Below are 25,928 nucleotides of genomic sequence, written 5' to 3'. Positions count from 1 at the left end.
CTCACATTATTAAAAAAGTTTATTATACTGTACTGTATATTAAATCTCACAATTCTAGACAGCTACTTGACAGCCCTGAATCTTTGGGAGTTAAAATTCCGAACTTAACAATTTCCCTGACATTGTCAAGTATTCTGATGAATCTATTTAGTAAGCTTTGAAATGTTATAGCATAGACTTTAAATTCAACTAAAAAGTTCTGTTTACAATTTGTTTGTTGTTTAGGCCCAACTTCTACTTTGCTAGCTGGTATGTTTTCTGAGCACATATTTTATTTTGCGTAACTCCTGTGTCTTCTTAGCTGCTCTTTATCTTATAGACAGTAATTTTTCAGTGCTCCTAATCAATGCTGATCATAAAACAGTCAAACATTGGGCATTATGTCAGCCAGAGCAATTGGTCAACCTCATTCATGCTTCTGTGTCACTTGCATAGTGATGACATTCGCCGGCACACTTTCAACAGACTAGTGTCAGATATGCAGAATGCTTTATCAGTATGCTTGTAGCGTATCCATAACTACTCGGACCCTTACAGGAAATGTAATAGAAAACAAAACACATTGAATGAGAACTGGAAAAACACATTTTCTTCGAATCATGCTGTGCTTTGTTTAGAAAAATTGCTGGAATATTGTTGGTGTCATCCTTTTAGCGCTTCAGTGCGAGGAACATTAGCCATCAATGCTTTTTGACCACCTTGTTAGTGAAAGCTGAAGGGGTTCAACTAAATTCCAGGCCTCTTGGTTCAGTTGGTCTTGGACCTCAGCCTCTGGGATTGGGCAGGAGACATGTTGACTTTTTCAATGGCTGGCATGATGGAAATAGTAGAGGTTTTGTCCCCTTTCCAGACCCCTTGTTTATTTCCACTGTCCCATTTAAACAGTTTGGGTTCTGCATGAATAAAAATGGAGCCCGGCCGCAAGCACTGTATGATCTGTTATTGCTGAGGTTTAAAGCCCATCTATTCCAGACATTTTGGTTCACAATACCCAGCCTGCCTCATGAAGTTGGTGGGTAATTATTTCCAGTTGTAGGTTAATGAATGGAAACTGGTGCTCTGCCTAGAGCCAGTAAGCTTCTGTAGCCAACAAAGCTACAGAGGAACGAAACATTGATACATATCAAAATAACAGATCAAAACCGGGGTTTGCTTACCTCTCTGTTTGGAAGTTGCAAGATCTAGGTCAAGAAAGGTGGTGTTGTTTTAAACCTCTTCCTCTTCTCCGTTTTCACTGTGTGTGTGTGCCAGTCTGGTAGTGAGCTCACACCTGTGTGTCTGTGTGTGTGTCTGTGTGTGTGTGCGTGTGCCTGCGTGTGCGTGTGTGTGTGAGACCCTTGGCTCAGTGCCCCTGCATGTCATCTTGGTGTTAACTATCAGTGCTTGGGTGATAGAGGATACTTTGAAGATTCTTCTAACACCTCCTTTCAACTAGGTTCAATGGACTTTAATACAAATAAACTCTTAATTAAGCAAGACTCCCTGCTCTGTGGTATGCTTTTTACAGGCTGCTATCCTGTGCTGACCCAATGGTTTAATCACCAGGACTAAACATGAGCATAAGCAGTGATGAAGTCAATTTTCTGGTTTACAGATACCTGCAAGAGTCGGGTAAGTCTTGCGGTGAATTGCACTTTTTCTTTTCGTTTTCTTTCTGAAAAAGAACAAAACATTTCAAATGTAATATACATAGCTGCTCTTGATTTTCTGCAATTAAACTTTGACTCCACTCTGCTTTCCAAATTATCCACGCTTCCTCCAGGCTTCTCTCACTCAGCATTCACCTTTGGCATAGAGAGCCACATCAGCCAGTCCAACATCAATGGAGCCCTGGTGCCCCCTGCTGCCCTCATCTCCATCATCCAGAAGGGCCTGCAGTATGTGGAGGCTGAAGTCAGCATCAATGAGGTCAGGCTCCATCTTTAAACCATCAACTACTAATTAGTGTAACATTACAACATACTGGCAAGAAGAGGTGCTCTGTCAGCTTTATTTTCAAGTGTGTCTGTTGGTTTCTACATTGTAGTGAATTTGGTGGATGATGTGAATAAATTGTGCTATCTCTGTAGGACGGGACATTATTTGATGGGCGGCCCATTGAGTCGCTATCTCTGATTGATGCTGTGATGCCAGATGTAGTCCAAACCAGGCAGCAGGCCTACAGGGACAAGCTGGCCCAGCAACAGGCGGCAGGCAGTGGCAGCGGCACAGGGCCCCAGGGAAGCACCAAGAATGGAGAGGGCGCTGCCAACGGGGAGGAAAACGGATCCCATGCCTTAGCCAGTAAGCTAGCTCCTTGTTGTAAACAATCTCTGATTTGGGTCCTTAACAAACAGATGTGTCTTCTTGTGCTTGGGCAAGAAAGAATAAAAGGTCAATCAAATTCCAGACATCTTTTATGTTCTTATGGAGGATGTTATTCCTACATTAAATGCTTTGACATTAAGATTTGTGTTTATAAGATGCTCAGTAAGCTGTTTGGCATTCACCCCTTAATCTGGTTCTTGATATGTCACTGTGTTTTTCTGTCCCCGCTCACTTAAATGTGCATCAAGGATGTACATTTTACTTTAAAAAGTCTAATGTTAAAAGACACCACAGCAGAAAGAGGAAAAGTTGATACCTTTATGAAAAACAAAAGACTTGATCTACAAAAAGACAGGCTGGGCAGTGTGGCCCTATTATTATATAGCAAAGTATATTTTGAATAATGAACAGTAATGTATGTCATTGTATATAGTATTTCCCTTCACTGTTTCCATAGAAGGTGATTTTGGATGAATGTAATGTTAGGCTGTAAGATACGTCTTATTGCATGGAGTTAAAGGGATATTTCACCATTGGAAAGGTGAATATATCTTTAAATTGGGTCACTTATGTAATAGAAATGTGAAATGAAGTGAATGTTTTTGGCCAATGTGGATGAAAGACACCAAATCCCAGAATGCAATGGCTTTGCTGCTCAGAGTCCACTCCCAAGCCATGCCTACCATTTACAGACATGGACAGACAGTAAAGCACTCAACTCAAGTGTGTTTTATTTTTTATGTTTTATTTTTATTTTTTTTAAAACAACATAAAACAGGCTCTATTTAGTGTGCACGCATTATAGGCTCTGTAAAGTTCAGCTAACCGCAATGGTACTATTAGCGCTTGGAGTGAACACAGCCGTGAATTTGCGCGGATTGTAGAATGGTCGTCATTTAAGAATCACAAACTCCACCAGCGTTTAGTAGTAGTTGGGTAAAAGCACCCCATTTCTGCACCTGTCCATGTTATCACAGCCCACCTCGTCAAGTTTTACCCAACAGAGCAGCATTTGCTAGCAGGCCTGGTAGCTAGATAGCGGAAGTTGAAGTTGGATGTAGTCCAATTTGTTGTCTAATGATTGGACACAAGCAGGATGAATCTGACAGGTGGCTGTCTAGCGTTTCCACCAAGCTGGAACTCCTGCCCTCGTTCGGCGTTTCCGCGCACGCAACTGTCGATGTCCCCTTACCTGGCAAGAGGCATTGGGCGACACCACTGGCTGAGGTGCTGGTCTCTGTAGCAGGCGAAGCTAGCGTAGTATTTCGAGTATTCTGTCTATAATAAAGTTTACTCCATATTGGTATTCTCCGATCTGTACCTATGTATCTCGGTGGTACACACGTGCGGTAGTTTAAATGCACATAATTGTTGTAAAAGTTTTCTGCTGAAAAGAGAGAGCTGTAGCCTAGCTCCAAGATGGCTGACACACTGCTCGCTTCGGGTAAAAGTCAAACCCCCTATGGTCGGGTTTAAAACATGCAGAACTAGCTGGCTTGTAGTCCACTGCCTTTGGGCAAAAATTCCTCAGATGATCATCAGAGGCTTGTTTCAAGACACACAATACAGATAAATCTAGTTTCGGGGACATAAGGGAGGGAAGCACAGTCACTTAAAAATACTACCACGTTTCTACTGATACAAAGTTCAATGCTAATCGGTGAAGTATTCCTTTTAAAGCTTACCACCTTTGTTTGTGTATGTGTGTGCTAATTGTCTTTCTCATGACAGCTGCAGAACAACAATTGGATTTAGTATTGTGTAAACTGTCTATGACTTGCTTGATATTACACAAAGCTGCTCTGTTGGTGTCCTTACACCAGCATAGGTTTCCTCATGGTTTTGTCCTCTCTGTGTAGAACTGCCTCCATGTCTTTATTCACCTTTTCCTAATACAATGTTTTAGTTTTTCTAGCTTAAAAAGGAGACATGGGGTCTGGTTATTTTCCCCTAAAAGATCACCTGCTTTTTCAGTGTGTTTCAATCACAAGTAAACACAGAATCAAATTATAGAGTTACTACTACTGAGGAGTAGATTAGGGTTCTCAGGGGCTTAGGGGTTGATAACTTGTATTTTGCACGGTGCCTACGTTTTGTACAAACACTCCTGGTCATTCAACAACAAGCACAGCCTGCTCTTTAATTCCACAGCTGTCAGCTGGTCAGGCTGGTGTTCACCCAGCGCAGCACCATTTACTTGAGCCTGGTTGAGAAACAGCCATTCTGTGTGAATGACCAAGATCAGACAATGACATGCATGTGCACTGCCATGGGACTAGTTCGGTTTGTAGGCAATTAGATGATGGCAGACTATCCTTATGTGCTGCTATTGTTAAAATCGATGTGTTTTAATATGCTTTGCAAGGGGAAGCACTGGCTCTTCATTTCAAAATTGTTTGGCTATTTTACGAGATCACACATCTTGTTTATACTTAATCATGTCTCCTTGCCTTCAGAACAGTGGGGCGGACAATCCTGTGATGTAAACCTTTAGTTTAAGGTGTTTTTTCTCACTCCTTCCCATAGATCACCACTCAGAGATGATGGAGGTGGACAGGGACGTGGAAATCCCTCAGAGTAAAGCCATGGTCCTGAGGGGCCACGAATCCGAAGTTTTTATCTGTGCCTGGAACCCAGTAAACGACCTCCTCGCCTCCGGGTCAGTATCTCTACATCATCCTTTGGTTCCCCATGGTTGTCACTTATCACACATCCACTACGCAACTCCTACATTGTTCCCGGTCGCTCTGCTCGCTTCCCTACCAGGGGCGTCACACAAGTTTTACCACGATACAACATTCTATTGATTCTTTGGTCACAATACTTACTGATATCTCAAAGTCTTTCACGATACAATTTGGATTCAATTCAGGAGCCTGCTATTGATATAAGATAATAGCAAATGCCTATTTAACACAGTTACATTTATATCAACTCAAACTAAAATATGATTTGTCCGTTTTATAACTGAGCTCTTCCTGGCATTAGAAAACAAACTATTCTTTTTAATGAAAAGGCTAAATATGAAGAAAGAATCTAAAATAAAGGGGCACTTACAGGCAATGCTATGCAATTTAACTTTACATTGATACTTGGATCGTGGAACGTTAAATCGATATATCAATTCAGATCAATGTATGCCTACACCCCTATTCACCCTTCAGGTACTGACTCAACAGACCGGCCGTTCTCGCTCGCACTAATGCCTGATTTATGGTTCTGTTTTGAATCTACTGTACATTGAATTAGCCCTGCTCTGCATGACGCTACCCCATTGATGTATTAAGCGTGTCCCTCGTAACAATGTCCGCAAAAGATGACCAGTGACCTGTCAGTCTGTTTAAGCAGTAGCCCGTTTGTCGTGTATGGTCCCGTGAGTATCAAAAGTGTAAAAGGGTTTCAGAGCATGCAAACAGGTTGTAAAAATGATTTTTTTGTAACTTAATTCCTAGTTATTATATTACACCCATCTTGAATGTCATTGTTTTTCAAGGGCATACAAAATGTATTAATTTGAAAAATTATTTTTCAAAGAAAATTTGAGTTATGTAAAGTATTGCATAATTTTGTTTGTTTAACTTATGTTCAAGTTAAAAATACACAACTTAAAAGTTTTTTGTAGCTTATTTTCTGTATTTTCCTCGATAATCAAGTAAACTCATGACACAATTAAATCGTAATCGCAGTATTGCTGAATCCCATTTCTCTATCTTACCACTACCCCTTACCCCTATCCCTTGGCCCTTGAAACCAAGTGGTGAGGGCTAGGGGTGAAAACATACCCCTATGAAATGGAACACCCCTTGGTTACATCACCATACAGTATTGATCACAAACTTCCAAGATGCCGTCTGCAAGTGTGTCTAAATGTCGATTGCGTGGGTTTTGACAACAGTGTCATATGCGTTTATATATTTTATGGTTATTTTATGTTCACTTTGGTGCAGAGGCAGATGTTCTCATCTGTGTAATACTTAGGTCTGTTTGCAATACACATGTATACACACTACATGGAGTGTTGTATATCTGTTTCAGTTATCAGCATTTTGAATGTCATTGATTTTTCATTGATTGTTCATGAAAACCTTTTGTTTTTTGCAAAAACATTACATAAAATATATTACAGAACTATTATCAACTATTAGAACTAAAACATACATGTCACACACATCAAAAGGCACTCAAATGTGTAAAACTAAAAAAAGACACACAAGACCACAAACAAACCAATAAACTACAGCTATTCTGATATTGTAGACCAGTCTGATGCCAGTTGGCCAGTAACCCTTCCCTCACATTTTTCTCATCATTATCCCGTATCATAACCAACAACAATGTACAAGTGCATGAACAGGAATTAATTACAAATGATTTCAATAATACAGCACCAATACAATAATGAATGGCTACAACATGAACACAGGATTTAAGAAACTTCTGCTCGTTTTCAGCCTGACATTGGATCAGCTGCTGTGTTTCTGAAGAACGAACTTCTCTGCTAATAGTTAAAACTGTAGACATGCATGGAGTCCATTCAAGGGAGAGAAATGCAGGACTGTTGTGCAAATCAGCAATGTAACGTTAGCAGTTAGCGATAAGTGTTAGCTTATCAAGCTAGCGATTTTTAATTTTTTTTGCCCTACCCCTTGATGAAAATGAGTATTGGGACAGCCCTTACTCTCACGTGAACGCGCAAAACTAGGGTAAGGGGTAAGGGGTAGGGGTAAGATAGAGAAATGAGATTCAGCCTTTATTAGGATGCATAGTATTGCAAAGAAAATTGGTGTCCTTAAAAGATTGGATTTTCCAAAATGTTTTTAATTAAGGCATTAAGATCAATTTCCAAAATATGTTTTGTTTATTCCTCTTTTTAATCAACTTTAGCATGGGTGCGGCAATTTTCTCAAGCCACTGTACATGAGTTAAAGCTATATCTTTTTCTCCTATTAATTTTTGAATCGGCATACTTTGTCTTAATCAGGGAAAAATTGGGTGTGTAAGGAGAGTAAGTTTGTTCCTCATTTATCACCACTAATCAAATCTTTGTTGACTAAAGTCATTGTTTTCTCAGTGTCATTATCCCTTTCCAAGATGAAAGCACTTATGCAAAAGACTCGTACAATGTGGTGTTTGTTAAAGAGCAAAGTATGTTTTACATTATTACTGTAATTCTGGAAATGAGATGGATTTTCCAGGAACAACTAATGACTAAATACTTATTGTCAATAAAGTACAGCAGATGACTAAGCAGTTATTAGTCAACCATGACTGTAGTAACAGATTATGGTTGGTTGTTGAGTACAGTCTTGTATTCCTGAGCACCAATTTGGTGGGTTAATGGACTTGAAGTGCCACATGTCAAACCAAGACGTTTTTAGCAGTTTCACCATCTCAGTTAGGGCTGCACGATTACGGCCAAAATGATAATCACGATTATTTTAATCAAAATTGAGATCACGATTAATTATCACGATAATTTGTTGATTTTAACCAAAACAAATTTTATTGTCACATAGTCTATTTAGCATAGTTGCACATGTTGTGCACATATTAAGGTCTGTATCGTGACTGCGCTGCATTTTTATAAACTATGATATTCTGGCCATGTGTCACAGCACTCGCCCAGGTCCAGCAGGCTCCGTCTCACACGCTATTATTCTACAAACTGAAGTTGGTTGCATTCAATAACTTCTTCTGTGTTTTTTGCTGTGGCCGCCGCAACAGCAGAGTTATCAGCGGAAACACTGGCACAAATACAGGTTTGCCTCTCATGCTTAACAATATACAGCTGTGTTAATAATAATTAAAACTGTGGACAAATGACAGAAGTGTGGACCTCCGCTGTGTCTGGGCAGCCATGTGAGTGGAGGGGGGCGGGGCTCTGCGGAGAGTAACAAGAGAGATCCAAACACAGGCACAACTTTACAGAAGAAATGGATCATGTGACACAACATTAAACCATATCGAAATAAACAACATTGCTTCGTTTTTGGAGAGGCAGCGGATGCGAGTATATTAGGTGCACCGGTGCGACCTTGGAAAAATGTTAGTTGCACTCTAGAGCCCTGTAAGCCAACAGACAGTAACTAGCACTGGTCACTGCTGTTGTCTGAAAAACAAGACAGATGGGACAAAATGTTGCATTTACTAGTAAACTGGTAAACCTTCTGACCGACGTATGACCGACTGCTATCTGTTGTGGAATTTTCCTCACGTTACTCTGTCCTCTGTGACTGTCTACATCTATAAACTAAGCTGCGCAGACAGTGGTTTACGGAGCGGTAGATTGGCTTTGCAAAAAACCGAAGCGTTCTATGAACAAAATGACGCATTAAATGACGTGATTAAAATTTGATTAATTGTGCAGCCCTAATCTTAAGAAATCTGCACTATTTGTTTTTTGGCTTTAGTAAAACTGGACAGAAAGCATCAGGAGTAGGGTTGGGTTCTGGTAACACTATGTGCCTCTAAACTGATTGGCCAAACTGCAAATACTGCATCTGACTGTATTCTCAATTAATTTTAAGGGGCAAAGTAGGCAACATGCACAGCTTTGTTAGTCCCCAATTCAAACTAATCCTCTTAATTGGAACAACTATCTGCTTCAATGATGTCGATCGTTTAGGTCTCCATCTGTAATTCACATTATGGTTGTCAACATGGTTAAGGGGAGATCCCTACATTCCTGAACAGACAGATGAAAAAGAAGTCAAATACATATAATTTGACAAGATGCACCAGCTCCTCTGCCCTTAACAGTTCGTTTTCAGCAGTGGATTATCTGGGCTTAAAATAATGAAATCCTGTAAAAAGTCATTAACATTTGAGAAATAGGTGTGAATTTTTGTAATAAGTTTGTTTCCCCCTTAACACCCATTGCAGGATTGGATTTTGTCCAACTGTAAAATGGCCATTACCCTAAGCCATCATTAACAGTTAAGTGTTAATCCATAACACTAATTTCCTTTATAGCACATTGATTGTCAGTCGGAAGAATTGATTTAAATTGGCCAAACAAAACAAAACAAAATCAAGGACCAGAATAATTCATCATCTTCCTAAAATGTCATTGAAGGGATGGTTAAGATCTTCTGAAGAGGGGTTGTAAGCGTGTACCAACACGGAAGCAATGCACTGCAGTGGATGAGGGCAGCTGCAAACCACACCTGAGCCACCAAAAAAAGGCCCAATCACAAAATAAAATCTATCAGTTTAAGTGTACGCTATAACTACAATATTTCACCACTTAACCTTGCCGTCAGACAGCCCTTTGTTGCGTTTACTGGTAAACTGGTAAACCTTAAGACCGACGTATAACTGACTGCTATCTGTTGAGTTTTCCTCCCGTTACTCTGTCCTCTGGGACTGTCTACATCTAGAAACTAAGCTGCACGGTGCAGGGAACTACTCTGACTGGCTCATGAGCAGACGGCTTTACGGAGCGGTAGATTGGCTTTGCAAAAAAACCCGGAGCGTTCTATGAAATGACGCTTTAAAAAAAATAATCGCTCGATCACGCAAATTTGATCGTGGGAGGTCAAAATCGTGATCGCGATTAAAATTCGATTAATTGTGCAGCCCTAGTTTATTCCATTAACCACGAAGCGTGAGACCCAAACAGCTGATCTGCGGCGTGTTACAGTTCGCGCTCTGTTGTGCTTCTTCGTAGGAATAGGGAATTTCTGCGGTTGAGAAGATGTTGTACCACAGGAAATGGCAATGTACTGTAAATTGATAAAAATATTCTAAATATAACATATCCTTCCGTGAAACTGGTATTGTTTTTTAAGTGGGCTAAAATACATTTAGCTGCAGCCTCCGTTTACAGTACAGTACATTGCTTAGTCTGCTTCTCCAGAATGGGGGTGTGCCACCCGCCATACAAAATCAGAACTATCCCTTTAAACTGTCTCCTGCCTAAATCAACAATTAAATGCTTATTTATAAAAGTGTCCAACCTAACAGAGGTGAGCATTGAACTTAGTAGATATACTTTATAAGCAACTATCTAAATAATAATAAAACCCTGCTTCTGAGCAAGAGCACACCTCTCAAAATGAAATGAAAATGTAGAAAAATTTAGAAAAAAAACCATCTGGCACAGTCCTATAAATTAAGAGGGGCATTAAAGTCAATGAGTTTTGTGCTTGTAAAACTTCTTTCTCCCTTTTCCTCAACAGATGATGTGAAAAGGTTTGATAGGGATTTAAAAAGATTTCGGGTTTGATTCTGGGTTCAGGTTCGATAAAATGCTTTCAAACCCCAACCCTACTCAAGAGCAACGATGGTCAGTTTAATACCATTTTCAGTACTGATTATAAGAGTCAAAGCCATGTTATGTACCTAATGTTAGATTGTCTGTCTGTGCGTGGTGTGGGTGTGTGGTTGTTTGGTGTGTTTTGACTCGGGCAGGTCTGGGGACTCGACAGCACGGATCTGGAACCTGAGTGAGAACAGCACCGGCGGGTCCACCCAGCTGGTTCTGAGGCACTGCATACGGGAAGGGGGCCAGGACGTACCCAGCAACAAAGACGTCACCTCACTAGACTGGAATGTAAGTGTGTGTACAGTATGATTGTGTGGGTCTGTTTCACTGAGTGCAGTTTTGAGTGTTCTAATCTTGGTGTGTGCGTGCGTGCGCGTGTGCGCATGTGTCCACTACTTTGGCTAAAGGCATTCCTTCCAACCAGATATATGGGGGCGAGTCACTCCCATGGGTAAAAAGGCTTTTTATGCTGCTCAGCTGCAAACCATTTTATTCCATAAGTAGTGCAAGTCAGTGCACAACGCCAAATCAGCACTAATATTTTTTCCCTAATTAACTATTTACTTCTTAATGTGAGTCTCATTAAGAGTCAAATATAAAATCGGGCCTAATTCTGCCCAAATCAGAATATGCAAATGAAACTGAAAAAGGTTAAAAGCAACTAAACTCAAACTAATGAGGATCATTGCTGTCTTTCTTTCAGAGCGAAGGAACATTGCTAGCAACAGGCTCATATGATGGCTTTGCTAGAATATGGACAAAAGACGGTAAGACCGTAGCTTTGCAAGGATGCATGGATGATGAAATGTTTTTGTTCTCTTTCTAAGCTGAGTTGGGTTTTTTAATATTTTCAGGTAACCTGGCCAGTACTTTGGGTCAGCATAAAGGCCCTATATTTGCACTTAAGTGGAATAAGAAAGGAAACTTCATCCTTAGTGCTGGTGTAGACAAGGTAAGGCACATTGATTTAAGCTTTGGATTTTAGAGTTGAAGTTTGAGAAATGCTTTTTGGGTGGCCTTGTGAGCACTGGAGCTTGTTGCTTATTCAGATTGCTAACACTTTAAAGCTACCTTAAATTATTACAATTTTCCATGGAACCACAATGAAGAGGGATGATTCCCTAAATGTGATATCCAGGGGTTAAATTGTGATTTGTTATGTGGGGGGACTCTCCCTAGGGGGGTCCGGGGTTATGCTCCCCACGGGAAAGATTTTTGAAAAATAAACCATTAAATTTGGCACTTTCTGGATAGTTTTGTGCAAAGAAATGGAGAAATTGACTCTTTGAGATTTGCGCAAAACTGCAAGGTTAAGAGCCTATACTTTGCGTTGTTGTAGTATCAACAGAGGGCATTTAGCATTTACATTACTGTTAATCAGTCATCACTTGATTACACATTGTACTACCTTGTTATAATATAAGAAGTTACCCACAGAGTGTGCCAAACAAAATGTGCCACATGAGGAGACAATGCAGCATATTACACTAACAACAGCTAAAAAGACTTGGGTCTGTGGTGACCAGGTCCATCTCACACAAACTTCCTTCTCCTATTCTTTCTCTTTACAATTAGGGTACTGCAGTAGTACAACACACACACACCACACACACACACACACACACACACACACACACACACACACACACACACACACACCCCAGCTCCGAATCCTGCCGACGTAGACACTTAGGCGTTATGTTGTTGACCCGCAGTGTTGAATTGTCTGCAGTGGTGCGCGGGTTGTTGACGTGTTCAGATTGTTTTCATCTCATCTCCGCCAAGACAAAATAGACAGGACATTTCAAAAATCTTTCATGCATTATCAGAAATATCATGTTGTCAAAAGCATCACTTTCATCAAATTATATGTGACTGACATATTTCCAGTAGGCAATTAACTGCATGCAGGCACATCCGTACACAAATGAGAACGTTTATGGAGTTTTTTTATTTATACCTGCAGCTGTTCTCTAAAAAGTAAAATTGTTTTCAAGGATACATCACTTTTTACGTATGTTAAAGCTGCCTTGAGGAAATGTCTTCAACTTAAGGATTAACGAGTTAGATTTTGGTGGTCAAATGTCAAGGTCAACCTGACCTCACAAAACATGTTTTTGGCCATAACTCAATAACTCCTATGCTAATTATGACAACATTTCACACAGATATGCAATAGGGAAAAAATATTTTTTTCTTTTTACATCCAACAGGTCAAAGGTCAGCTTCACTATGAAATCATGGTGTTTTGCAAAAAAAAAAACACTGTGGTGATTGTATAGATCTTCTGTGCTGCTGGGTTGAAGATATGTCTGTGATTTGATTTTTTTTGTGTGTGATGTGATTTTTTTTTTTTTCTTTTTCTCACAAAGTGTCAAATGCCCCCCCCCCCCCCCCACCGTTTCGCTTTGGGTTCCACTTTCGTGCACTCCCCGGGTCATTGGGACCGACTTGCGCAGGGAGGCTTGGACCTAGTTGGAACTGCTTGCAGTTCTAGTGTTTGATTTATGATTCTGTGTTGAATATATATACATACAATCTTCCCTCTAAATTACGCTACCACACAAATATATTAGTGCTACCATCGTAACACAAAAGATAAAACAGTAGAGCGTGTGTTGTGTATGGTCACGTAGTCTGTATCAGTATCAGCAGTGTTGAGGATTTCAGAGCATGCAGAATTTAAGAAGAGGTTGTACAAAGTCTATTTTGTAACTGAATCACTAGTTATTATATCCCACCCATCTTGAATATCATTGTTTATAAGGGCATAAAAAATGTATGCATTTAATAAGAATTCATATTTTATGTGTGATTTAATTTAGTGAAATATTATATTAAATGATACATGTTTATTTCTTCTTATGTTCATTTAACTTTGTACATTGAAGTTACAAAATACACATTTCAAAATTTGAGTAGCTTCTTTTCTGCAATTTCCTTTATGAGCAAATAAACTCATGATACCATTTTATTATAATTGCAGAATTATAAATCGCAATGTGACCTTTTTCTCCAAATCGTGCAGCCCTATGATAAACCCACAGAAAATGATTACCCGACTATGCTGTCCACCTCAGCTCTTTGGGTGGTTTCAGCATCTTTGTTATTTATGTATTTTAATGGAATTTTGCCTGTAAAGTGGTCAAAATTACATATATGAAAGATTAAGGGATTCTTCATTTGTTCCCATTAGTTATGCCAAGGGAAAGGCACTGCATGTATGCAGACCACAAACAAGTCTGTGCAGATATTGTGCGCTGTCCTCGGTATACTGCATCAGTGTGCTGCTCACACTTACCAACTGTTATGGACTGATAGGTGACAGAGGTGCATCTCCACCAAAACCCAGATAGACACGCTCACGTCCGTTTCCTAGATGATGACAATGTATGGATGTTCAACATGGCCATCTAGTGAACAGAAGTATAATGACAGACAGTGTCAACTTCAGCATACATTTAAATGCTTAAGTCCTGATGTCTTGGAGGCATAAACAGGTGGCGTGTGTGAGATATATTCCCTATGAATGTATATGTATATGCTCCTTCACATTATACAGGTCAACTTAGTGTGACTTTTTTACATTTTATGTGATGTTTTTATTGATTTCCTAATAAAAAGATACTAGTTTAGAATGAATAATGAAAATGTCATTCTTCACAGACCACAATTATTTGGGACGCCCATACGGGAGAGGCGAAACAACAATTTCCTTTCCACTCGGGTGAGTTACAGGAGTTGGATTGTTCCACATGACTTTCCATGCAAGAGTCTTTCTGTTTTTAGACAGAAGTTAACTTCTGCAGAACTGTAGGGAAACCATACTGATAATACATAATACAAGTCCTTTTATACAGAATTTGCACAACAGCTCTGCATTTTAACATGGTTTGGTTCATTGGAGTGTGCCAATGACCCTTACATGAATGTACAGAAACCATGTTTTTGTTTTAAAACATTTATCTGCCTTTAGAGTATTGTTATAGTGAATTGTCAGATCCAATATGGCAATAAGAAGTATACATACCTCATCATATTCATGTGATCTTTTTTTCCTCGTGCTCCATCGGTTCTAATATCTGTCTCTGCTCCCCAACAGCACCTGCTCTGGACGTAGACTGGCAGAGCAACAATACGTTTGCCTCCTGCAGTACAGACATGTGCATTCATGTGTGTAAGCTGGGTCAGGACAGACCTGTCAAGACCTTCCAGGGACACACGGTGAGACAGAGCGCTAGTTTCTCAAAGGGAGGGAAACGGAAATTGCGTATTGTGATGCTTTGATATAAATTTGTTTAAACAAATCAATATAATAAGTGCATTATGTCTATTACGTACCATGTACCTCAGTCAAATATGCAGTTTTTTTGTTTTGTTTTTCAACTCTCATCTTTCTCACTGTAGAATGAGGTGAATGCCATCAAGTGGGATCCCACTGGCAGCTTGCTGGCCTCCTGCTCAGATGATATGACACTGAAGGTCAGTCCACATGACATGCAGATGTTATGCATGTCACTTTATGGCTTAGATGAGCACACAATGGTCCTTAATTAGACAAGTTGCTGATTGAATGTGTTGATGAACATTGTAATAAAAGTCATGTCAACTACTGGTTTCTTCTTCTCTGGCATAGATTTGGAGTATGAAGCAGGACTTGTGTGTCCATGACCTCCAGGCCCACAGTAAAGAAATCTACACCATCAAGTGGAGCCCCACAGGCCCCGGGACCAACAACCCTAGCGCCAACCTCATGCTGGCCAGGTGAGACACAAAGCAGCACCTGAAAATCATAAGCAACAATACTATTATACTGGGTAGTTTTGTATATAAAGAGGTAAGATGACACAAATACTGTGCATGGAAGCCTATGTTCTCATTGAGCAGTTTCTTTCTAATTAATTATATATATTCTTTAGGGCTGTAACGTTACACCAAACCCAGGGTTCGGTTCGTATCATGACTTTTGGGGAGGGGGCCTCAGTAATTGTAATACAACTTTTTTTCTGCCAATAGACATTGCTTTGTCATGGATTACATCCCACTTTGCAACATAATTATACAACAGATACCTTATTTATTGATATTGATTTCAATATCAATCAACCCAACACCAAAGATTCTTTTGTACTTGTTACGACTCTTAAGTTTATGCCAAGGGGAAGCTAGGAAGTAACATAAATCGGATACCCAAACTACCAAAGGAGAGATGAACCAGAACATCAATAGTCGAGACAAGTCAAAGAACTCTAACAATTCTCTCTCTCTCTATGTGTGTGTGTGTGTGTGTGTGTGTGTGTATTTATATATGAATGTGTGTGTTTATTTATTTATTTATTTATTTATATATATATATATATATATATATATATATATATATATAGTACAGGCCAAAAGTTTGGACACACCTTCTCATTCAATGCGTTTCCTTTATTTTCATGACTATTTACATTGTAGATTATCACTTTAGGCATCAAAACTATGAATAAACACATATGGGTAATGTACTTAACAAAAAAGTGTGAAATAACTCTTAAATGGGTCTTATATTTTATATTCTACAAAGTAGCCACCCGTTGTTTTTTTTATAGTGCTGCAAACTCTTGGTGTTCTCTCAATAAGCTTCATGAGGTAGTCACCTGAAACGGTTTTCACTTCACAAATGTGCCTTGTCAGGGTTAATTAGTGGAAATTATTGCCTTATTAATAGTGTTGGGACCATCAGTTGTGTTGTGCAGAAGCCAGGTTGACACACAGCTGACAGGCTGTTGGACAATTGTTAGAAATCATATTATGGCAAGAACCAATGAGCCAAGTAAAGTTAAATGAGTGGCCATCATTACTTTAAGAAATGAAGGTCAGTCAGTCCGGAAAATTGCGAAAACTTTGAATGTGTCCCTAAGTGCAGTCACAAAAACCATCAAGCACTACAACGAAACTGGCTCACATAAGGACCGCCCCAGGAAAGGAAGACCAAGAGTCACCTCTGCTACTGAGGATAACTTCATCCGAGTCACCAGCCTCAGAAATAGCTAGTTAACAGAAGCTCAGATTAGAGACCAGATGAATACCACACAGAGTTCTAGCAGCAGACACATTTCTAGAACTGTTAAGAGGAGACTGTGCGAATCAGGCCTTCATGGTCAAATAGCAGCTAGGAAACCACTGCTAAGGAGAGGCAACAAGCAGAAGAGATTTGTTTGGGCCAAGAAACACAAGGAATAAACATTAGACAAGTGGAAATCTGGGCTTTGGTCTGATGAGTCCAAGTTGGAGATCTTTGGTGCCAACCGCCGGGTCTTTGTGCGACACAGAAAAGGTGACCGGATGGATTCTACATGCCTGGTTCCCACCGTGTGGGGGTGCTTTTCTGGTGACACTGTTGGGGGAGAGATGGACTGCAGAGTGAAGGCAAAAGGGCCAACAAGTGCTGAGCATCTCTAGGAACTCTTTCAAGACTGTTGGGAAACCATTTCAGGTGACTACCTCTTGAAGCTCATCAAGAGAATGCCAAAAGTGTACAAAGCAGTAATCAGAGCAAAGGGTGGTTACTTTGAAGAAAGTAGAATATAAGACATGTTTTCAGTTATTTCACACTTTTTTGTTAAGTACATAATTCCACGTGTGTTCATTCATAGTTTTGATGCCTTCAGTGATAATCCACAATGCAAATTGTCATGAAAATAAAGGAAACGCATTGAATGAGAAGGTGTGTCCAAGCTTTTTGGCCTGTAGTTTGTGTGTGTGTGTGTGTGTGTGTGTGTGTGTGTGTGTGTGTGTGTGTGTGTGTGGTGTGTGTGTGTGTGTGTGTGTGTGTGTGTGTGTGTGTGTGTTGTGTGTGTGTGTGTGTGTGTGTGTGTGTGTGTGTGTGTGTGTTGTGTGTGTTGGTGTGTAAAATAGATAAGCCATGTAAATAAACATTAACAATGAGGTTCTCTCTGGGTGGTGAGAGAGGGCCATCCCATTTTTTTATGCAAAATACAATGATGGATGAGAAACCCATCACCGCAGGATTACAACAGCTGAAGCCAAAGTAGGGCCAAATAAATTGTACAAGTTCACTGTCACCTGCTCTGATCGGATTACGCTAGCACTCCCCTTTGTTGCTAGATAGACCCTCGTCAATAAAATATTTAACGCTGAACTCAGGGCTGCTCCTCATGTAATATTTATGTTTGACTTGCCATACTAAGTTTGATTTGGACTCTGGTGCCTCAGTTGCACATGTTTTTAGCTGTAAGATGGCTGTGAGTCACCACGCTGCCAGCTTAAGTGTTTTTACAGATGCACCTGTGAAACCACCGCCGCTGGGTCGCTCAAATTAAATGGCCTTATAGATATTTTAGATTGGGAGACAGTTGATACATAAAATGGAAAAACACAATATTAATGCATAGATCAGTGATTAATTTGAATATTTCCTTTTAATGAGCGCTCTGTCTAGTTGACTACCTGTATCTCATGAGTGTCAAACACGGCAGTTCATTTTATTGCAGCACAACTCTTGGACACTCTTTTTGTTCACTCTCCCCAGCGCATCATTTGACTCCACGGTGCGTCTGTGGGACGTGGAGCGCGGGGTGTGTATCCACACACTGACCCGCCACCAGGAGCCCGTCTACAGCGTGGCCTTCAGCCCCGACGGCAGGCACCTCGCCAGCGGCTCCTTCGACAAGTGTGTCCACATATGGAACACTCAGGTCTGGAATAATACTTTCAAATTCTAATCACATGTACACTAATACACATTATACCCATTATAATTGTGCATAGGTGGCATAAATACATAGAGTGAAGATGTTGCCTAGCTTGCTAATATGTTTGTGTGTATGTTTCTTCAGACGGGTGCTTTAGTCCACAGCTACCGGGGGACAGGAGGGATCTTCGAGGTGTGCTGGAACGCCACAGGGGACAAAGTAGGAGCTAGCGCGTCAGATGGATCGGTAAGTTGTTTTATCGGAGTGTTTTTTTGTGAAAGCACCAATAGTCAACAAATACCAAGGTATTTGATCAAAAGTATTGGGATATTTGATTTTATTTTCCCAGGAATTCGAGCTAGATTGAATGACCAACATTTGAACACAGCTGTGGTCACTGTGGGAACTTAACCAGTTGATAATGCAGTGCCATTAGTTAACACTAGATAGAGCCATTATTGTCTAAAAATGAGTTACTGCTCACTAAATGAAATCTCTATAGGTTGTACATAACGAACAGCCTATGTATTGGAGTTTTATTCTAGAAATAAGTAATAACATTAACTGATATTAATGATTAGTATCAAAAACTGAGGATGACACGCTGTTGGATGCTGTCCTTCTCTCCTACTCTTTCTTCAAAGCCTCAAAGCCAAGCAAATCTGTCTCTTTCTCTCCCTGACCCTGTCTTTATGCTTGAACAGCATTGGTTGAAGCCTGAACATATTGTAAACAAATTAATAATATAACTAATTACACTGGTCAAACTGTTCAGCTCTGTTTCAGACTGATAACTCCGCTTCAGGCTGGTCCTCATCCTCAACCCGTGCCTTTTTCAGTCGCGGAAAATACTTTTAAATACTCATCTGGATTGAAGCAGCATTATTATACAGTAAGAGTATAAAAACAAAAAAAACATCATATATAGTTAGTTTATTTGCTTCACAGCTGCTACATAGTGTGTTGAACAACCCAACTGCATTTTACCGCAAACTTTCAACTAGTTACCCTTCTAAAGCAGGCAGACAGGTCGAGACTCCAACATTAACACACTGACAACATTGTATTCAGAGTGATTGTGTAAAGGTGGTCACGAGATACCAACTTTTCATGAGCATGTGAATTTTGCCAGCTGTCTTCTCTTGTTTTCATGGAGACAGACACTGTGGTGTGTGTGTGTGTGTGTGTGTGGTGTGTGTGTGGTGTGTGTGTGTGTGTGTGTGTGTGTGTGGTGTGTGTGTGTGTGTGTGTGTGTGTGTGTGTGTGTGTGTGTGTTGTGTGTGTGTGTGTTAGAGAGACACGTGGTGACAGACATGTGGTGATAGAGAAGCAGAGGGAGAGCAGGGAAAGGAAATGTAGCTGAACGAATACGCATTAAAAAAAAAAAAACTGATATTGGCTCAAAGTCATAGCGTGAGTGGCAAGAGGAAGTAGACCTAAAAGTGAAGGTGCTGTACTTTAACATACTCCTCCTAGAGACACTGCAAATTGTTACCAATGAAAATGGAACTCTCTCCTGGTCGTTCTCTGAGGTCTTCAGACCAAGACCTTTTAACTGTCCCCAGACCACGTTTTAAAACCAGAGGTGATCAAACTTTTTCTGTGGTGGCTCCAAGGCTCTGGACCTCTCTCCCTTTAGCTTTGAGAGTTTTGCATTCTGTGGAAACTTTTAAAAACACCTCAAGACACATCTTTTTAGACAAGCTTTTAACTGGCAATATGGCTTAGTATTTTATGTGCTGCTGTTTTATTTGTTTTTACTGTAAAGCACTTTGTGACCCTTCTTGTCTGTGAAAAGTTCTATATGAATAAAGTTTACTTACTTACTTACTTACAATGATATCTCACATAATAGTGTACAAAAAAACGGGTCATTAGTTACTAAAGGGGTCATGGCTTAACCATGTGGAGCGGGGCTAACTGTCACCAGTTGAAAAGGAACTCTTTGCTGAGGTCAATGGTTCACAATGTATGAAAGGGGGCGTGATCTGTGTACATGGGTGTGGCTAGAGTATAAGGGGTAGCTCAATATCACATGGAGACCACACATTGACAAGTTTTGTGTAAATTGGAATAACTTTTGCCAAGATACAACAGTTCGTGTTTGGATACACAGGAAGTTGGTCCTCCAAAACTTGCGCATTGTTTTAGCTATAAAATTATTTTGGTGAGGCCTTTTGGTCACGAGGATCCACCGAGATTATACGCAAGTTTTTGTGGAGGAGTTAAGGAGATAAAGGCTGAATCCCATTTCTCTGTCTTACCCCTTCCCCTACCCCTTGTCCTCAAAACTGAGTGGTAAGGGCTAAGGGTGAAAACACACCCCTATGAAATGAGACACCACTTGGTGTGTATGTAGATTGTGTGGCTTTTGACAACAGTGTCATATGCATGTATATATTTTGTAGTTCTGTTATGTTTACTTTGGGGGTCGTGGTGCAGATACAGATGTTCTTATCTGTGTACTACTTAGGTCTGTTAGGTCTGCAGTAAATATTTGTATACACACTGCAGGGTGTGTTGTATAGCTGTTTCAGTAATTACTGTTTTGAATGTCATGGATGTTCAGAAATGCTTTCTATAACATTAATCTGATGACATCTACAGGCCAATATTGGCAACTGAAAGCAGAGGACATTCAGAAACCTGTATCTCACTCACTTTCCAAGTTTGTATGCGTGTGGAAGCACCAGAGACACAAAATAACACCTCAAATCTCAGAAAAAGTGATTAGTTTTTATAATATGGGCACTTGAACAAAATTACAAATATGGGACAAATGACCCTTTAAATTGGTGCGTCTTCAGCTTTGAAAGCGTCGGCAGAGACCACAGAACGTCCGTTACCTACTGGTAATATACCGACGAAGCAAGTCAGAGATGTACACAGGTCCCTTAACATGCAAGGCTCTATATGTCAGAACAAGAACCCTAAAATAAGAGGCAGATCCAGACAAACCACTTGTGTCTCAGGCCTGATTAGAAGATTGAGGGATTTCAACTGTGGAGATCTCATCTGATCAGCATGTTACAGCAGCAGAGGTTGGGTAACAACATCACACTTACTGACCACTAAAAATAGTGGATTGGTTTGGAGCGTGTGATCACAACTGATAATAGTGAGCTGGTTTTTTTTCTAAAGGTAAATTTAAAAAGTACTGTCATTGCATCTCGAGACATATGTCTCTGTGTGTGTTTTAAATAAAGGTGACAAGATTTGCCTTAGACATAAGTCTTAAAATAGTACATTGAAGTGACCATGAACACTTAAGAATGTTGGGTGTTCTGTTGGCCTGCATTACTCAAACCTCACTCACCTTACACTTATAGCTGACTGTAAATATAAAAACAGTCACTTTTTATGGAATTAAACATGTAACTAAATAGATATTAGCCCAACAGTTACAGTTGGAAAGACTTTAGCAAGTTGGTCATAATTGCTTTCTGTTTTGAGCTAGAAATAACGTTAGACTCAGCTGGGACTCCCTGTTCCTGATGCACGTGAAAGTACCGAAATTCGGCACCGTTTTTACGTGAACCAATATTTAGTAGTATCAACGTGATTTGGTCGGTACCGGTAAAAGTACGGGGTATATGTGTGTGTGTATATATATATATATATATATATATATATATATATATATATATATATATATATATATATATATATATATATATACGAGCCAAAAGCAGGGTAGATGCTAGATCAGCTAGCATCTACCCCAAAAGCAGTCGCAGTGTGGTTACACTTCTTGTCCCCTGTTCTAGTTGCTGTGAGTGGATGACTGTTCACTTGAGTTTAGGGAAGCAGAAGGCAGAGTCTAGTAATTACGACTTCATGATATTTCATAAAATACTAACCAAGTGGCAACAGCAATTTAATAATTGCAGACATCTACTAAGAAATGTAAATTGTACCCTTTAAGTTATTGACGAGTAATGAAACTTCTTTCCTGCCTGTGCCAGTAGAAGGCCTGACGTTGCAGAAACTGAACCTCTTGCGGTGCAGGAAGTAGGATTGTGTCTTTCTGACTGACTGGCTGACTGGTCTTCCTTCATGTTTTTCTAGGTTTGCGTATTAGACCTGAGGAAATGACACTCATCTTGGGGAGCCATGGACCGACTACGAATGTGTACATAGCCAAAATGACTGACTGTCCCTGCCTGTCCGCCACACTGCTGTAGTCACATCAGATGCCATGGCCTGCAATTACAGCCAAATGGAGCGTTTTCTCCCTTCGTCATATGTATGTACCCAAAAGGACTACACATTCGCCACATACAGTTCTTATGCACATGCGTCAGATATACATCAGGTCTGTATGGACACCTGTGCTGCTCTCACAGACCTGCAGGAGGAAACCTTTCTCTGTTGTCACACAGTACAAACTTGTTGGACCCATCACATGCAAACCAAAACACCAGGATTCTTCTCGCTTTCCACTTTTTATCCTTTTTACCAGAATTCTGAAGATTTTTTGTTCTCTTGTTGGTGTGTGCATATTGCATAAATCAGCATTTGGTGTCCTGTGGACATTGTTATTTTAAATTTGGATTTTACTGATATCTGCAAGTTTTATACTACATGTGGGGTGGGAGAGAAGAGTGGCGGGGGGTTGAGTTATTTGTCTTTTACAATGGGTGTAAAAAAGCTGTTCATTGGGAGATCCATTTATCCACTTCTTGGCAGTCTTTAAAGGGATATTTCACTGTTGAAAGATGAATATATCTTTAAATTGGGTCACTTATGTAGTAGAAATGACATTTCTTTTTAGAAATTGGTGCTTTCTAGGCCGGGAAAAGCCAGAAAATGTGTTTTTGGCTCATGTGGATGAAATTGCACTTGCTTTGTTGCTCTACAAGTCCACTCCCAATACACTCCTACCGTTTACAGACATAGACAGACAGTGAGGCATTCAACTCAACTCAAGTGTTTTATTGTCATTTCAACCATATACATAAAACAAAGTTTTTAAGATCTGACAGGTGGCCGTTTAACGTTAGCTTTCCACCTAGCTGGAACTCCTGCCCTCGTTCGGCGTTTCCGCTTTCACACAATGGCTAGAGGCATCGGGCGACACCATTGGCTGAGGTGTTGGTCTCCGTAGCAGGCAAAGCTCGCGTAGTGTGTTGAGTATTCGGTCTGTAATGAAGTTTCCTGCATATTCTTCGATCTGTACCTGTATGTATCTTGGTGGTACACATGTACAGTAGTTTGAATGCACATAATTGTTGTAAAAGTTTGCTGCTGAAAAGAGAGAGCTGTAGCTAAGTTCACTTAGCTCACTTTGGGTAAAGAGTCCAACCCCCTATGGTCAGGTTTAAAACATGCGGAACTAGCTAGCTTGTAGTCCACTGCTTCTGGGCAGAAAAGGCCTCAGATGATACAGAGAAATCTAGGGGACATGAGGGAGGGAAAGCACAGTCATTCGAAAATACTACCGGGTTTCTACTGATACAAAGCTTAATGCTAATCGGTGAAGTATCCCTTTAAGGTTAAAAATGCAGAAGTATAGCTTAGAAAATTAAAATGTTTTTTTAATTGTGTTGCATCTATTTTTATTATCCAATAGGTTTGGTCCATTTTTGCCATTTTGTTAAACAAAGCATAAGCAGTGAATCAGAGGCTGAACTGTCCTTTGTTTTTGCAACTTTTATCCTCAGAAATGGTTTTCAGGTGTTCACAATACATCAGGTTAATACAGAGCTCTAAAGAATTCAGAACCTCTAGGCTGAAAGATAATCTTTGGAGCTGTTAAACACCATGTCGGTCTCGTTCTAACAGTGTGCTGGGCAGAAAGACATCAACCCCATTGTGCAGTCAGCTTCCAAGTTTCTGTCACTGAGCTTGTCCCCAATCTGTGTCTCAAGCTTACGAATAGCAGCGGCTGTGCTCTTGTGTCAGTAGTGAGGTAACATGGCACAGAAATAGCTTGCTTTCTGGCGTCGTGCAGCTTCTTAAATCTGAGTGAGAGATAGAGAGAGCAATAGAGATGCAGGAAAACAGGCCCACAACCACTCGCATCCATCTGATGTGAACAATTGATAGTCCTTATTGTGCTTGTTTCCTTAATTAATGGCTTTTTGCTTCCCAATGCTGAATGATAATCAAACTAATATTCTAATTGTGTTTCTGTTTCCCCTGCTTGGTCATTAGACATCAGGACATCCTCGGGAGTGTCCCGTCCTTGCTGGAATTCATATCACGGGTCATTTTGAGCTGTCATTGGCAGGGTTCAGTTGGCTTATAAATGTCCTAACTTTTGCTCTGTTTTGTGTGCAGTCTCATGTCCAGCAAGTAGACACTACAGTCGCTTCTTTGGTTTGTTGTTGTCCAGCATTAACATAAACACACACACACACACACACACTCTAGAGACAGGCTGCGTTCAGGCCTATGCACGTTCTTCTTTGTAGTGTTCAGAGTTGGCATTTAGAGGCAAATCTGTGCTTGTTGCTTTTATATATATATATATATATATATATATATATATATATATATATATATATATATATATCTGTGCTGTCACAGGTGACACTTCTGAATGCCACTCGTACGCTAAGGGTGGATTTTAAAGTTACTGTTTGAAGATGCTTTAAGTCCAGTATGTGATGTTCTTCATCAGAAGTCATGACCGTTTTATAAAATACCATTAAACAGTCGTAGAGAAATAAAAAATAGAACAGCGCTTTCTTTTTCTGAACTTTTGACAAAAAATGGAAAAACAGATGTGTTCATTCAAGCCATCGTAGACACACATCTTTTTAAAATACTCTTAAAGATGAATCGGTATTGGTGGAGAAAGTGTGCAGTGGGTAAATAAGGGTATATACAGTAGTGTCCCATCTGCCTCATCGGGGTATATCAAAGCTAAACAAAGCCAACTTCATGGCATTCCAGATCTCATCTTGCATCCGTAACTAACAGCTAACGACTTGATACACACACACACACACACACACACCCACACACACACATTTCAGAAGTTTTGCTCAGAATGTTACTTGTTTTAAAACATTTTGTACTAAAGCTAAAGACTATTTTGAAGTTTGCTTTAATACAGTCAGCAGTGATTGGACTGTACCACAAAGACACTATTTCAAATGATGTCTATGACAGTGGAATGGTATTTTATAATGTTTTGTTTTTAGATGATAATCGTTTTACACTGAATTCGAGTGTTGGCTATCTTGTGTTCCTACCGAAAGTACTAACGTTAATTCTATCTTTGCTATGTTGGAGAACCCTTGAAGGTTTTGTACTTCTCAAAAATTTTGTAATTATGATTTATTTGTAGCTACTTACACAAAATGAACAAAAAAAAAATATAAAATCTGGATTTAATTGTCGATGTATTATAACAGAACATGTAAATACCAATTTGCAGATTTCTTTTTGTTGTGTTGTCTTTGCCCTCACCTATGTTGTACTCTCTTTCTCTCTCACTCACATGGTTGCAGCCTTCTGATCTGACTGTTGTAATATGACTCAGATTTCAAGGTCTGGAATAAAATCTATTTTGATAATATCGTGTTTGTTTTTAATTTCTATGCAGCTGCACAAACACCCTTTTGTTTATTAAAGGAGTTGACTTGAATAAATATCTTGAATAATACGCCAATCTACACTGTGTGTGATATGTCAACAGAAGGACAAGA

The 25,928-nt window shown here is 39.9% G+C and overlaps 1 protein-coding gene across 3 annotated transcripts in view; it reads left to right on the top strand.

Moving 5' to 3' along the window:
• tbl1xr1b (TBL1X/Y related 1b) overlaps positions 1-23,868 on the top strand; it is a 28,667-nt gene extending 4,799 nt beyond the window's left edge. For all 3 annotated transcript variants that reach the window (XM_032531676.1, XM_032531674.1, XM_032531675.1), the window contains exons 3-16: positions 1,508-1,611; positions 1,763-1,908; positions 2,070-2,283; positions 4,834-4,966; positions 10,720-10,861; positions 11,277-11,340; positions 11,428-11,525; positions 14,240-14,300; positions 14,676-14,797; positions 14,981-15,055; positions 15,210-15,337; positions 18,108-18,273; positions 18,415-18,516; positions 22,339-23,868. In XM_032531676.1, the coding sequence (XP_032387567.1) occupies positions 1,554-1,611; positions 1,763-1,908; positions 2,070-2,283; positions 4,834-4,966; positions 10,720-10,861; positions 11,277-11,340; positions 11,428-11,525; positions 14,240-14,300; positions 14,676-14,797; positions 14,981-15,055; positions 15,210-15,337; positions 18,108-18,273; positions 18,415-18,516; positions 22,339-22,365 (1,536 nt within the window). In that variant the 5' untranslated portion in view covers positions 1,508-1,553 and the 3' untranslated portion in view covers positions 22,366-23,868. The remainder of the gene's footprint in view (positions 1-1,507; positions 1,612-1,762; positions 1,909-2,069; positions 2,284-4,833; positions 4,967-10,719; positions 10,862-11,276; positions 11,341-11,427; positions 11,526-14,239; positions 14,301-14,675; positions 14,798-14,980; positions 15,056-15,209; positions 15,338-18,107; positions 18,274-18,414; positions 18,517-22,338) is intronic.
• Positions 23,869-25,928: the final 2,060 nt, after the last annotated feature.

Source organism: Etheostoma spectabile, chromosome 12, assembly GCF_008692095.1.
Source record: "Etheostoma spectabile isolate EspeVRDwgs_2016 chromosome 12, UIUC_Espe_1.0, whole genome shotgun sequence".
Taxonomy (NCBI): domain Eukaryota; kingdom Metazoa; phylum Chordata; class Actinopteri; order Perciformes; family Percidae; genus Etheostoma; species Etheostoma spectabile.
Note: the sequence above shows the minus strand (reverse complement) of the source record. Positions and strands in the feature narration are given on the sequence as shown.